Here is a 15,665-nt window from a genome sequence, read left to right as displayed (position 1 = left end):
TTAACAATGGAGTTCTTCTATACCATTGAAATTTCTTCATTGTTCTTCACTGTTGAAAATTCTGCATTATCTGTGACAGCGATAGAGGATAGAGACATACTAAATACTGTTGGAGGCATAGGTAACATGTGCTGCTCTGTTGCCGAGTGATTGTTTTGTATTATAATAGTTTATTTTCATTAAAAGAAAGATTAAATATATACTGTGCAATAATTTCATTGTCTGTGCTAACTTTTCAAACCAGAAACCTAGAATTCTTTCAATCAGTAGATCTTATAATAATATATTAAAATACTGATTTTACAGTGAAATGCTCAGATTTACTGAAACACTTTGCATTTTTTTTTTTTTAAACCATGGCAGTTGCACTAATGGAAAGATTGCCTCTACCTGTCAGCTGTGTGATGGCTACTGCTACAATGGTGGCACCTGTCAGCTGGACCCAGAGACAAATATACCTGTCTGTCTGTGAGTATCATTAAAATGTCTGTGTGACGACAAATATTGAAATTATTGTGCATGTGTCTGCATTTTTGGTCTCTCTAGGATGAATAATGTGCTGGTTGCAGTTTCAGCTTACAGTATTTGTTTTCTAGCTATTTGTGTAACCTCATACCTTGCATACCTTTTTGCAAAATGTGTGTTGAAATTTAGAACTAAGGGCTCTATTGTGAATGCATATAGATACAAAGATATATCTTTGGAGACTTATAGTAATTTTAGGTCTATTCAGGCATTTTTATCTGGAATGGAAACTCGAGATTGCCTGTCCTGCTTCTCAGAGGTGGATTGAGTCTTTTTTCCTACAGAGATGGTCAGATTTGGAGGCAAAACCCTCCTCCTGATGGCTGGAGAATAGGAAAAGTCATATCAGTGTTATTCCCCTATGGAGATATGCTCATGTATTTCACATTTCTGCCCTAACCTTCCCACTGCCCGGAGTGTTGTGGCTGTTCGGGGGTGAGATTGTGATCTCTCTCCTATGCCATGGTTGAGAGTAATTCAGGGTGCTTTTCTTAAGCTCAGACATAAAATGCCAAAGAAATTCTGATTTTGTAGCCTAGAAGAGAAGTACTGTTGCAAGCAGAAAAGCCTACATTCTACTCCTTTCTTGAGAGCTATGGTGTATCTTCTTTTTCAGCTGCTCAATATAAAACACTGAAGTAATCACTGTAGCAAGAAATTAATTTCTTTCCTGCTCTCAGTTATTCTGAGCTACGTAGTCACACTCTTTTCATTTTTTTTACATTTTTTTTATTTGTTTCCTTAAAATATTAATTTCACAATAGTCTTCCAGTTCTCCAAACCACCTGGAGCTCAGAGCATCCTCCAGGCTGGAAGGGAGACGTGTTGGAAGACAGAATTGGACATAAGTGTCTCATTTCCTGGGTGATATAAGCAAATTGTTGCCCAAAGGGATTTGGCACCACAACTTTGTGAATAAAGATACAGCCATTCCTTAATTTTGTTGATGCAGGTGATCTTGAAAGAGTTCTATTCAGTCTCTCAAAGGAGTTTCATAAATGCCTAGATTTTGTTAGTCTGACCAGTGGAGGAGATGTGCCAAGGGTTCCTCCCTGTGAGAGATGAAGCACTTCTGCAAGAGAAAAAGGACACACAATTGTAGTGGCACTACCACTGAAAAATTGTCAACGTATGTTTGCAGGTTTGGGGCTGAAGACAATGTAATTTAGTTTTGCATGGTAGCCCTTATTCATTTGGAAATATTTTTGGTGCTTATTTTTCTCTTTCATTATTATTTTTTCCTGTTTTTACCATTTTGCCTGTTATTTATGCCTCCTTAAATGTTTTTAGTTGAGAACCAGAGACTGATAAATCCTGACAAAAGGAGAGTATTGTAGCTATGATATGTAAGGCCCAAATATGCTGACTAAGCCTGGTGATTCATTTGCTTAAACACCTAGAATGGCTATTTTGGAAGCTTGTGACTTTTCATTAATTTTTTTTCTTATAAAACTCTCATATTCTTTTTCAATTCACATGGAGCACCATAGCATCTCAAGGAAAAAAAAAAAAAAAAGGTTTTGTGCTTTAATTTGTGTGTGGATTTACAATACATAAATGCTGCAGCATACACCAACACCATTAACAATGCTACGAAAATGGTAATGAACATTTTTAAGGCCATTGCAATCTGGATCAATCGATAGAAATGTACATCTGACAATACTCTGAGATCCCTCAGGCAGTATAGGCCCATTGTTTTAAAAACTATTTGATCATCAGTCATGAGCAGACTTTTCAGTGTTGTCAGATGGACCTTCCATGAAAAGAAAATATTGATTTTTGTCTTCTGTGGGTGTGTGCCCGTGTATGTGTGCGTGTCTTGCCGTGGTTGTATATAATGCGTTTAAAATCTTTCCAGCACGAGGCAGAATATTTATGTAGGTCTATTTTACTGAAATTCTGCAGATGCTCTGTGGGGTTTAAAAGTCAGCGCTGTGACCAGAAAGTGAACCCTTGTGATTACTACTGTCAGAATGAGGGAATTTGCACTTTAACCACGTTTAATGAACCGAGATGCAAGTAGGTTTAACCTTCCACTTAATGCTGAACATTCTGTGACATCATTCCAGGCCACAGTTCATTGGTTCAAGTCATGCACATTCACATACATTTCACAATATATACTTAATCTGGGGGACCATTTCTATAATACACACTTACCCTTTGAGAGTTGCACTGATGAGTATATTTATAAATACATTTGGAGTGTGTGTATCATCAGAGAAAGAAATAAAAGGCTTTATTTTTACTAAGTAAATTGGAAAAAAATTGAAAATGCCGCTCGGCCTCTATTGCTCATGTTTTCAGATATTTTACCAAGTTAATCCTACATTGCATAAAGTTTAGTGAACAGTGATATTGCACATGTTCTGTAGTCTGACTTCCTATTTCTTATCTGAACAGGGAAAGGAACAGAACAGCTATTTAGGTGCTAATTCAGGAATGAAACTTATTTATAAGTGTTGTTGTTAATTTTATAGAAATAATGCTGTAAAACAGAAACTGTTAAACAAAAGTATGTGAGCTACATCATAACATTGACTTCTTTGGTTAAAAAAGAAAATTACATTTGTATTCTCTACTTCTCTGAAGGATTTTAGGTCTATTTCTTAAAGAGAAAATTTTAAGCTTCATCAGGAAAAAAAAACAACCTTAGTCTTTGAAAATCCTGCAGATGAACAGAGAGATTCAAAACACCTGTCAGATGAACACAGCTTCACTCAGTGGTTGTGATGCAAAAGTCAGTAATGAAATCATGAACCAAAGACCTAGACTTGGGAGAAAATGTGAAATTCACATAGATTTAAACTTCTCTCAGTGAATGGCTTATGAAAACACAGAATGCTGTGGGGATGTAATGTGGGTGTCTGGTGGGTACCAAAGACAGTGACTGCTTAGGGTGAATAATCTAAATTTTTTTTTTTTTTAAACGTGATCTCAGTTGCTTTGGCAATGTTCTCATGCAATGAAACTCTCTGGCTTGAGGTACCATAAATCAGTTGGAAACAAGATTAATGTCCTAACTACCACTTCTTGGACTTGGAAGAGTATGGAGTGGTCAGCAGTGTGTGGAACAGGGGTGCTTGGAACTTTTTGTATCTCCATGTATCATGCCTGTGCTTTCAGAACCATGCAGCCCTAAGAACAACATACTGCTGCCTATAAAGTCACATATTGGATGTACCTTTCCTGCTTTTTCTCTCAAATGCTCTAGGAGCCATTTGTCCACAGGTTAATGTTTTTCTAAACCAGTCTCTAACTGGGGAGTGGGTGATTTTTAGAAGAAATAGGAGATGCCTGGGTTTATTGTCATTCAGCAGGAGCTCTGCTCTCTCTCACAGTCAGCATCAGTTGAGAATGCAAACTTTACACTTAATCATGCCCTTATTATCATTCAGTAAAGACAATAGAGAATAAGATTTAGCTGTTCCAAAGGGCAATCCCAAAGCCATAATTATAGAGCAACTCTAAGCCTGTAAGAACAGACTCTCCTTTCAACAGCCTGTACTGCTAGCACACATTTTTATTTTATCTTCCTGTCTCAAGGTGTCTTTTTAATGTTGAATGCACTAAATGACCTAAATATCAGTTGCACTCTGGAAGGAGGAGTTGTGGTTTTCACCCAACCATTTTAGGAATGAATTAAGGCCTTACTGAGACTTCATATAAGGCACCAAAAAAAAGAATGTTTTATGAAGGCTATTGTCAGTTTCAGTGAAAGATCTTGTCAGGGTTTTAAATATGCAGAATATGCTGTGATTTCTCTTTGGACTTGTATGCAATCTAGAATATTATTTCTTCACATTATTTTTGGTATGTGATGATTATTATTCCCCCCCCACACACACACACATTATTGTTCTTGCTCAGTTACAAAGGTTGTGAGAGAATTTCAGAATGTTAAAATTTGGGGTAATGACCTTTTCTGAAAAGTGTTCCACTTAGGGTGTCTTAAAGTAGGATAAGTTACTGTCATTCCCATACTGTGTTTTCAAGGACCTCTTTAGTACTGCTCACTAATGGGTGGGGTCTGTGTGTGATGTGCATAACAGAAGAAGCAGGTGAGATATGCCTGAATTGCACCAGTAAATTTACAAATCAGTTGAAAAAAAGAATGATCAGGAGATCAGATTCATATGGGAAATAATCAAGAAATGTTTTTTCTGTGTATTTCACAAACTGTTCATTCCATCTGTTCTATCAGTCTGTCTTTAAATAAATATCTTCATTTATGTCTCTGTTTCCTTCTCACTAACTACCCACCTGTATATACATTCCTGCAAGAGAAGCAAGGTTTAGAGAGAGATTACACCTTGTATGATACCAGTGAAGAGAACTGGAAAGAATTGAAATTTTCAAGAACTCAAGAGTGGCACTGGTTGTTGAATGGGCAGAGCTTTCATTACAGAATCTTTAGCACAGAATATTGCTCTCTCTCAGCTTTGTTTCTTTTATACCTTCATCATAACTATATGTTGCCAGAATGCCATCTTTTTTTTTTTTTATTACTATTGGTATTTGTACCTGCACATGGATGTGTTCTATTATTATTATCTGAAAATAAATGTGATCAAATCATAACTCCCTTACACAACCCCTAAGGCATTCTAGAAATATAAAAAGCAGAAGACAAAGTACAGCATTACATTAGTTGCCTGTGACTGGATGTGCTAAGTGTTCAGAGGGATTCTAGTGTGTGTTGTATTTCAGTATTAGAACAAACATCAGTTCCTCTGTAGTGAAGAACAACTCATCCTGGAGAGTTAATGAGAAGGCACAAACCATGCAGGAGCTTGGAGAAAGCCTGAATTTGGTAACAGAGGAAACTGAGAAGTGAAGGATGGAGAAAGAATAAATAACTTCATTTCTTAATGGAGAATTTTAGTCAAGTAACAGGTTAACTACCGTGAACAACTGGGGAGAGAACAAGTTGTGGGATTACTTAAAACTGATTACAAAGTTTGAACCTGGAATTTCAGACTTGCATAAATTAGGAAAAGTAGCTCCTGCAGGAGTGAAACAAGCAGGAGAGCTGTTCTGACAGAATCCTAGGATGCTTTTGGTTGGAAGGGACCTTAAAGCTCCTCTTGTTCCAGCCCCCCTGCCATGGGCAGGGACACCTTCCACTGGAGCAGGCTGTTCGGAGCCCCACCCAGCCTGGCCTGGACCTTCCAGGGATGGGGCATGCACAGCTTTTCTGGGAAACCTGCCCCAGTGTTGCCAAGTTGTTCTTGCCAGCTTTGTATCCAGGAGGCTGGAGAGAGACAGTGTGTGAGGGGAGAGCTTGGGAGTGAGCACTGTGTGTGCAGATGTGTCTGTGTGTGTTTAGGTCCCAGAATTCAGGAATAAAAGAGTGCATTCCTCTTTATGGAGGCGCTCTCCTGCAGCTCATGTGCCTGTGATGTTGTACCTTCCTCCTGACATTCCTTTCCTGTTGAAAAATCTTCAAATATGAACAGTTTTTATTTAAGTGCGCATGCAGCTGTACAAGTGCTACATTTACACGCAGGTTTATAATAAATAAACTCATCACTAAACCAAACCTCTGCTCAAAAAAAGGTTCAGGTACATCCATGGTCCAGTTGTGGACAAATAAGGGAGCATAGCCTGCAGACCCTGACTGGCATTTTCTGGAGGCTGAGTAGAAAAAGCCTCTGTGATATAGAACAGTCACAGGATTGAAAAGCCTAAGAGAAGGCCCTGGTGACCCTGAGAAGCAGCACAAACCAGGAAATTTTATCAAGTATCCTGCAATAAATGCTTTCCATATGATTTCCTAGGGTATATTTAATGAGCTCCCCAATTGCAATTACAACAGGAATGTCACAGCATTCTGCCAGTCCTTTGAGAGGTTTCTTTTTCAACTAAAAATATCTTTGTTATAAATATCTTGAAATTGAATATAATCCACAGGTTATACCTTTGTATGATAAAAGATCTTTTACCCACTTTGTACCACAAACTAGTAGTAGTTCAAGAACCAAATGAAAACAGGTGTTTGAAGAGTGGCTGTCAGAGGAGGAAATTTTAAGATCTTGGAAAAGAGGAATATGTATCTTTTTCATGGGGCATTTACTGACTAGGCTGTAACGCAGATATCCTTTGTCCATGAGTTTAAAATTGTTCAGATAAAACTTGTATAATATTTGTTGCTGTATATCACTGCTTGGGAAAAACATGTTTGGGTTTTTATCTACCTACTTACCCAGTCTTTTCTCATCTTTTCTTTATAGTTTTAGCATTTCAACCTCTTTTCCTTTTGTTTTATTGCTCAGTGTAATTTCAGCTACAGTAGTAGTCACCTGGACATGCTTTTATATATTTTTCTGTTATTATTTTTGGTACTTGTATAGCCTCTGTACTGTACACATATTGCTAATTGCACAGTGGTTAATGACTCTCAGTTTCTTCTTTTTCTTACCTTGGGATGAATGAGGCTGAGTTGCACATGGAAGTTGTTCCTTACAGTGAACGTCATGCAGCTGTGAATAATGATTTGTACATAGTAATCTCATGCCCAAATTAAAATTCATTTTTCAAGTCACTTTTTTTTTTCCAAGTATATTTTGACTAAATTTCTGGGTTTTTTTTTTTTTTGCATTCCTGAAAAGAAATTTTTTGTTGTTTTACCTGCTTTTGAATGATGTAATTGTCCTGTTCTGAATGTATTGGACTGCAAGGTAATTTGTATTTCATTTTCAGGTAGCCAGTATAAATTTTGTATCCCTTAGCTTCTACATTATTTTCCTTTTATGATGTTGAGGGATGCTCATTAGTCAAAACTACTCAGCTCCAAGTTTATTCATGTATAAAATGATCATGGAAAAGTTATTACTTGAAAATAATGAAACCCTACAATAGAGGGCAAGCTGCAGAATGTGGAATTATTGATCAGCCCTGGGTTGGGATTTTGGTCTTTGTTATGAAAGTGAGTTTAGAAACTTCAGAGAGTTTATCAGTGGGTTTAACTCTATTATATCAGCTCCCTGTATGAACAATACATATCTGCAGAAGTATTCCTAAATTTGTTATAAGGAATAGTTTAATTAATTGGTTTAGTGCAAGGCTTTTGTCATCCTCTGGCATCCTACAGAGTTTTGGGTAAAAAGGGAATTTTGATTTTTATCTTTCAATGTAATTTAATGTAGATAGTAAATAACTGTAATCCAGATGTTCTCTTGTCTTAAAAATAGTTTTAATATTAATGATAAGACAAGTTCCAGTGAAATTTTAATGTTAAGTGCTCTTAAAACAGAGAGGCTAGATACTTTCATAAGGATGTTTTAGTATATATTGCTATATAATGACCAAAAGGAAAAGCAAAGTTTAAAAAATTACTTTGTATAATGAAGAAATATCATTTATAGCTAAGAAACATTTTCAGTTTCCCTTCCACCTTTGTTTTGTAAGGACTGTTTCACAGTTTCTGTTACATGTCTAGACTAGTCTTTCAATGTTGTCATTTTTGGATCTGCACTGGTGTATTGAGTTGGAAAACAAAAGCACTTTTAACTGCATGTTATGCCTTCTGTATTATATTTTTATCACAATGCCTGTGGCACAAAGAGGGAGAAAAAAGGATAATTATTTTTTTAATTGCATATTGCCACCAAATTAGCCCTTTTTTTACTTTTTTTTCCCTATTTATTCAGTTATTTCATAGTGAAATGGTCAAGTACCTGAATAATGGAGTTTAGAAAGTTTGATCAGACTGACCTGTAAGGGTTATACAGAAATAAAGGAGAGAGACATTTTGTCATGAATGGACTCTGTAACAACAGCATGATTGGAAATGTAAATATCTTCATTCTAAACATTCCTCACTCCAAGTGCTGCACCTTCATAACCTCAACTAAAAGTTTTTTAAAACATCTCTTTCCAATGCTATTTCCTCAAAATAGATAATTGCAATGGCACAGGCATTCAGTACCTGAGGAGGCACTTCCCAAGCTCTCATCTCTTTATAAATGTGGAACTGAATTATTACAGAGAGAGCTGTAGCAGTTTTATTAATGACCTTGGCAGCAGAACGTGTGCAACCTTTATTTATTACAGTCACTCTCAGTTTTCATCTGGGCATCCCCTGTGGTACTGCTGCTCTTTGATCTTTCTCTGGTTCTGCTGGGAACTGGAGATTTGCACCTGAGATGTTCTCTGCAGCACCTTGCCCCACACAACTGACTCCAGCCTGTCCTTCACTGTCAGCTTCCCCACCTGTTTCCATCTGTATTTGTCTGGGAGTGACTCAAATCAGGCATTTCCACTGTTCTTTCTCCTGAGTTTGTGATGATGTGAACATCTTTGATGAAACAAAGTGGCTTTATGTGGTTCTGCAAATGTCCTGTCTGACCATACAGCCCCTGAAAATGGCACAGGACAACAGCTCCTGGTACCAAAGAGCTTGGAAAAGGACAAACCACTGCACATCAAACTCAACCAGGAGTCAGTTCCCATGCTGGGAACTGAACAGTCTGAATTTAAATGTCCTGACACCAGAAAATGCTGTTATTAAGAGCAATTTCTCTCTGCAGACAATTAAAACTGTCTAAGATCTGCTCTTTTCCCATGTTCCTGCATGAACAGCTGTCCATGTCCCAGCCCCATCATTATCCATGTGCCTGCTCATGGCTAATTTTCTGTGTCAAATTCCCCTGCAGGAAACATCCCTTTCCCCTGGGCTTTATTCCTTTTCCTTCTCTGTCTGCCCATGACAAGCCTTTAGTACCTTGCTGGACCATCAAAGGGCACTCATTTCACCTCCAAGTGCAGAAGGAAATGATTGTCATTCTTCCAGCTTCAGTCTCTTTAAAGTTTATTAGAGAAAGCAAGCATTTGGAAAAAAAATTAAAATGTAGTGGCAACTGACAATGTTTTTATGAGACTTCTAGCAAATGCCTCAGGTGTTTCAATATTGCTGATTTTTGCAATTAGATTGACAAGATAGGTAAAGAACTTTTAATATGTTTGCCTTATATTTTCCTCTGTTTACTGCATATCTAGCTGTGGGATTTTTTTCTTCACCAGCTGTTTTAATATCATGTCTGCTAAAAGGTTTTGAAGAATGTAATTGTACATTATACAAGTTTCTCATGAGCTTGTACTTGAATGCTTCATGGTGATCCTTTTGCTAGTTTCACTGCCTTATCTTCTCTGAAGTGTTTTTATGACAGATTTATCATAATGATTTTATATACAGTGAAAGCATTTGAAACATTTAATATAAGAATTTAGTTGCAAAGTTAGATTTGTCTAACACTAAATTATTTTTCCCCCTTCAGTAGTATAGTATTAAATGCAAATTGCCTGTCATCACAAGTTTTAATTACATGAGCTGAATCCTGAGCAGGAATGATGCAAAATATCAGTAAGAAATAGAAAGACTGGTTCATGTTTGTCATGTGCCAACAGCTCGGAGCTGAGTAGAATATTCTAAGTATAAAGATATATAGTGCTTCTCTACAAGAATGGAGGCACTTATTTTGCAGCTGTATGTTGAAAATTGATATTTTTAAAAAGCAAATTCCTTGAACAGTATCTTAGCAAGGTAAGCTGTCAGTGCAAACTTATTTTTATCTTACATAATTGCTAAAAAAGAGATCTGGAAAGAAAAAGGAACAGATGCATCTTTTGAAAGATTAAAGTTGTGTTCCCTGTGACTTGCAGTGTGCTGAAGTGATGGTAAGCAGGTGGAAAAGTCAGTTGGGTTCAGTTATAAAATATATCATTGTGTAGCATGTGTGTAATTAAGAATTGGGGGTTCTTTGCAGTGGGGAAACCTAACTGTGTATTTGCCATATTTATTTAAATAAACAAACTTATTTCAATGAACATGAAGTACTTCTAAATTATAATGTAATTTAGCTAGTGTGTGACAATATATGAATCAACTAGCAATAATAATCAATTTATTTTAAAAAATCAATAATGCTTCTAAAGACCCTCTGTAGAGCTTAAGCATTTTCATAGTGTATCCTACCAAAAATTAAATTAACTTCCCAAAAGAAGTTCTAGCTTAAAATGAAACCCAGTAAAGAGATTTATCTGAATGTCAGGTTGTGCTGGAATAGGCTTAGGATCAAGGAGAGAAACGAGCCAGTCTTCTGCAGTGTTCTGCAAAGACAAAAGAGAGCCCAAAGTATCACCAGCAAAGCTGCCTGGGGCTCCTCTCTGAGAATGGCATTGTTTTTGTCTAGAATATTTGGTGTCTTTCCAAAACTTCTTTTATTATAGAACAAGACCAGTTGTTAAGCATAACCAGCTCTAAACTTTGCAATTTATTAAATCCTTAGGAAGGCATCAGATAGCAGTAATTCTTGGAACTGTATGAGGGTAATGCTCTATTGCACCTCCCTAAAGATAACTGATGTTGAAATTCATAAATAATTCAAAAAGACTTAGAAAAAACATGATTCATTTCACAATTTGCAGCAGAGACAGATGAAAAGTGACTACTTCCTGCCGTTTCCACAAGGAGAGTTTGAGGGTCTGTAGTAAACTTAATCATATTTACAGCAGGTTGAATAAGCAAATGACTTTCATTCAAGTATTTGTTTCTGCTTTTGATGGATTTACTGAGTCTGCTTCCATGGACTCCTTGTGTTTCCTTGTATGCTTGGAGAGTGTTCTGAATCCCAGCTGAAGAACTATTTGCATATTGATATTCACACAAGGAAATTATAGCAGAATAGCTGAAATACAGCAGAAGAGCAGAATCCAGGCACCTGGCTCCTCGAACACATATTCGGAATATAAATAGTATTTAGGGCTTTCTGAGGCCAGGAGATGCTCCTGTCCCTTTAGGACAACTCTTTATTCTTTGACTCTCATGCCTGCTTACACACACACACACACATGTGGCTGTATTTCTGCAAATAAATATCTGGTTATGAAGTTCAAGGTTTCAAAAGTTAAAATCCTAATATACTTTTGATTAAACTTGTTTTATTATTTGAGAAATTAGAAAAGAACTCTAGAATTGAGCTTGCAGTGATAATAACAGGAATCAAACACACAAAGGTGCAGGTTGAAACTAAATCCCTACTCTGAGTGTTGTCAGTGCTGTGGCAGGGTCCTGCTGACTCCTTTCCATGAGGATTCTTGTTGGTTTTTTAGATGCACTGCTGTTGTTCATGTAGTTCTTGAGAAGATGCTGGTGGTCTCTTTCATGGGTTGCTGTGTTAATAGCTGACATTTATTAACTTTCCCATCGTAATTGGATCCTTTCAGATGTTCAGCCAACTGGTCAGGCACACAGTGTGAGAGGCCAGCTCCCAAAAGCAGCAAGTCTGACAACATCAGTACCAGTAAGTACTTCAATCACTGCTGTCACTCATCAAATTTGGCTCACTTTAGAAATCTAAGCCTTGTGCTATCTTAAAATGGGAGTTTATGTCATGGAAAATGCTCATTACTGGTATATTTTTCTTTTAAAAAAAAACAAAATGTAGATATTTCTAGACTTTAGATTGCCATTTGGTGTTGCACGAGGCAGTTCTTGGGCCTTGCACTCCCTGCTCCAAGGGCTAGCTGCACTTTTTCTAAGAAAAGAATATCCAGTGACAAGCACTTGGCCATATCAGCCCTGTGCAGGGAACTAGTGAGAGACCTCTGACCATTTAAATCCTACTGAAAGCATCAAAAATAGAGCTGGAAGTAGTGCATAACTTTTGTGTTGGCCATCTGCAGAGGGGTGAGTTTTACCTAGTGTGAAAATCACCCTGAAAGTAAGAATAGCTCCTGCTGAATGTTTTTGAACACGTCTGAGTGCATAAAAGGATGGCATTGCTGCAGGATTGGCAGCTGAAACTGTCCTGCAGAGTGCTGAGTGTGCTGCTGGTGCCCTGCTGTACCTGCCCTGCTCACACGTAGCCCAAGTGGAGCAGCACAAGGAGCTGCCTGCTATTCAGGTCAGCTTGGTGCTTAGATGAAACCTTCCCAGGCAGAACTTGGGTCACTGTTTCATTGTGAGGGAATAACAGCTGCAGTTTGGGGAAGGGGCTTCTCTTAGACCCCAGGCTGCACCGTGGCCACCAAATGGTAACTCATGCCTGGTGGGATGTTTTTCAGGGCTTTTTTTTTTTCTGAGTGTTTACATGCCAAGACAAAATTAACCTTTTTTTTTTTTTTTTTTTTTTTTTTTTTTGTGGCACCTAAGTAGGACTTAACACAGTCATTTATCAAATATTTTCTTAAAAGAGTCTTGTTGTAATATCCTTTACATGCTGAATCCTCATAAACTGAAGTGAACTCAGGATGCTTCAAGTTTTTATTCAGTACTTCATTTCGTGTCTCTGACAACCTGACTTGGCTTTCAAGCAGAAAGCCTTCAGGCAGAATTCAAAGCAGTTTTCAATTCTTTATTTAGACTGTGCTTAATGTAGAGCAGACACTGCCAGCAGCTTATTTTTTTAATAAATCAATAAATGTTGTCAGTGAAACAACCAGCAATATTTTTGGTTTCCACCAGTTACGGATTGTGGTGTTAAAGAAAATACATGCCTCTCCACACTGGCTTTATCCTGGATTCCTGCTTTCATAAGTCCTGTATTTATAACATAAAATTACTTGTTGCATGTATTACTTTAGAAGCAGACACTTAAAGTAAGGCTCAGAAATGAGGGTACAGTTACTGACCTTATTTTTGCAGATGGTCTCATTTCAGTGAAATTATCTGCCAAAATAATGTGAAGCCCATTTTGTTCTTCCCTGTTCCCTCCTTTCCTTTAACATTGCTGTCTGATCTGTGCACTGTTTTTCTGCTGCATTAAACATTATTGTAGTTTTTGTGATTGCCTATATCAACAAAGCAAAATTGTTGGCTCTCGACTACAATGCAGTAAAATGCAGCAAAATGCAGGAATGCACCAACCATCTAGAAATGAAGATGCTGCTTTTTATTTTCCCACAAATAAAGATAATAGATACCTATAAATACTAATTAATTCTTCAACCAGAGCTAAGCCTACTGGATATTTTAAATTAATAATTACATGACCTAAACTGTTGAAGATCCTGGCTGTGCCGCTCCAGTCCAAATTGTTCAGCAATTCCAGGCTTTCATGGACTGTTGCTGCAAATGAGGGCAGGGAATTAATTCAAATTATATTGGTATCCAAAAAGAGGAAACTCCTGATTTGTTCATAAAAGTACTTGTGTGTACACTATTAACTGTAATGAAGTTGGGTTTTTTTATTGATCAGCATTAAAATCTCAAATTGATGAGTGAAGCACACCACGTGAAATTGCATTGTTGGTGTGGGAAATTATTCTCTTTTAATTAATTTAACTGTTTTACAGCTGTGAAACCATGATTATTCAATGATATTTCCTTCTGTTTTAGGAAGCATAGCAATCATTGTTCCTCTTGTTCTACTGGTGACTTTGATCACTACTCTTGTAATTGGACTATTTCTTTGCAAAAGAAAACGAAGGTAAGTAATTTGATATTGATTTATGAAGTGAAAATATGAAAAAATCTCTCAAGCATTTGCATCTTCCCAATATACAAAAAAAATCACTTTATGTGAGGGACAAAAATGCAACAAATGACCCAAGACTTGTTTCTGGAGGCAGCAAATCAGTTACATTTTGGTTCTTGCTGGAACAACCACATCTGTTATTGATATTTAAGTTCCTCATGCAGTAGATAAAAAATTGTAGTTCTTACCTACTTTGCTCAATCCTGTATAAGTGTAAAGTTATTGTACAATACAATAACTTTATCCAGAGACTTAGAGAACTTAACAGAATGAATGTGTTTCATGGAAACCACATACTCAAATTTTGAGTATTGTTTACATCTTCAAGTTATATTGAAGACGTAAACAATACTCAGAATATTTACTGTAGAGTTCCAAACCTTTTCCTCATTACTGTGGTCCTTTAGTATCTTGTACAGGAAGAAAAAATCCAGCACTGAGCAGGGAATATTTTGTTCTCTTGAATTTAGCTGCCTTAGAGCTGATAATGAGCTCGAGTTTGGCTTTTTGACTTTGGGCATTTCTTCCAAGGCCACGTTTGGTGGCCAGGGGAGGCAGAAGTGTTTCTGCTGTACGAGGCACCTGAGAGAGCTGCTACCCTTCACATGTTCAAAGAGCATCATGTTGAAGGTGATGCAGATTTAGCAAGGGAAGATTCCTGGTAAAAAGGACATGGCTCACTAGGGAAGGCAGAGTGGGAATCAGAGAGCAAACCACTGACTTCAGGCCTGTAGCTGTCCTGCTTGCTGGCCTTGAGCAGCTGGCTTCCTTTCTCCTGGGGCTTGTCACCCCACATCTGAAACCAAGATAATGTCTCTTTGTTAAGTCCTTTAGAAATAAGTGATGAATCTGCTGTTTCTGCAAACGCGGACATTTACAAGGCTATTTCAGTGCTCCAGGCTAAAAGAATCTTTTGAGTTACTGTGATCTGGCATCACATGCAGCATCTCTCTCCCCTGCAAACTCTGGTGTAAACTAGTGAGCATCAATTTTTAAAACCTTTTTTTGTAAAGCCAATAAGATAAATACATTTCCTGACCATACTGTTAGTAATGCTGACCCTGCCAGACTCCATGGATGTCATTATGTGCTGCTGCACCTAAAATGCCAAGTTTAGTGATAGCCAAATACTGAAACCAGTTGCTGCTCTGTAAATTATTTAGGTTACTGAGAAACACTTGTTAAATAATAGATGTTCAGTGGAGAAATAAAAACTAGCCTCAATAAAGGGCTTTCTTCTTAAAATTATATTTTAAAATGTATTTTAGAGTTATTTTATCTCTTCAGAGAAGATTGTCAAGTGTTAAACTAGGTGTAGCTGTTCAACACTTGCATGCTACTGTTAAGTGCCTATTTTAGGAAATATTTCTTTCAATGACATTTCTGAAAAATACGGATCATTTAGTATATTGGATTTCAGACACTGACTGCATCTTACTCAGCCAACAAGAGGACTCGACTGTTATCATCCTGACTGTGACCTCCCTATTATTCCCTTGTAATTCTAGAGAACATATTGCACTGGGAAAAAATTACCCTCTTGAGGTTATTTCAATTGCTCGGGCTGAAATCACCTCCTTAGCTTAAAGAAATGAATTCAGCAACAGAAACAATTCAACTCAATCACTTATCTTTACTGATACCTAATTCAAGGTTAAA

At 37.2% G+C, this 15,665-nt stretch overlaps 1 protein-coding gene across 1 annotated transcript in view; it reads left to right on the top strand.

Moving 5' to 3' along the window:
• Positions 1-15,665, top strand: part of LRP1B (LDL receptor related protein 1B) — a 634,437-nt gene that overhangs the window by 612,883 nt on the left and 5,889 nt on the right. The window contains exons 86-88 of the mRNA XM_053982292.1: positions 364-468; positions 11,755-11,831; positions 13,868-13,958. Coding sequence (XP_053838267.1) covers positions 364-468; positions 11,755-11,831; positions 13,868-13,958 — 273 coding nt within the window. The remainder of the gene's footprint in view (positions 1-363; positions 469-11,754; positions 11,832-13,867; positions 13,959-15,665) is intronic.

Source organism: Vidua macroura, chromosome 7 (assembly GCF_024509145.1).
Source record: "Vidua macroura isolate BioBank_ID:100142 chromosome 7, ASM2450914v1, whole genome shotgun sequence".
NCBI classification, from domain to species: Eukaryota; Metazoa; Chordata; class Aves; order Passeriformes; family Viduidae; genus Vidua; species Vidua macroura.
This window is presented reverse-complemented; position numbering and strand designations above follow the sequence as displayed.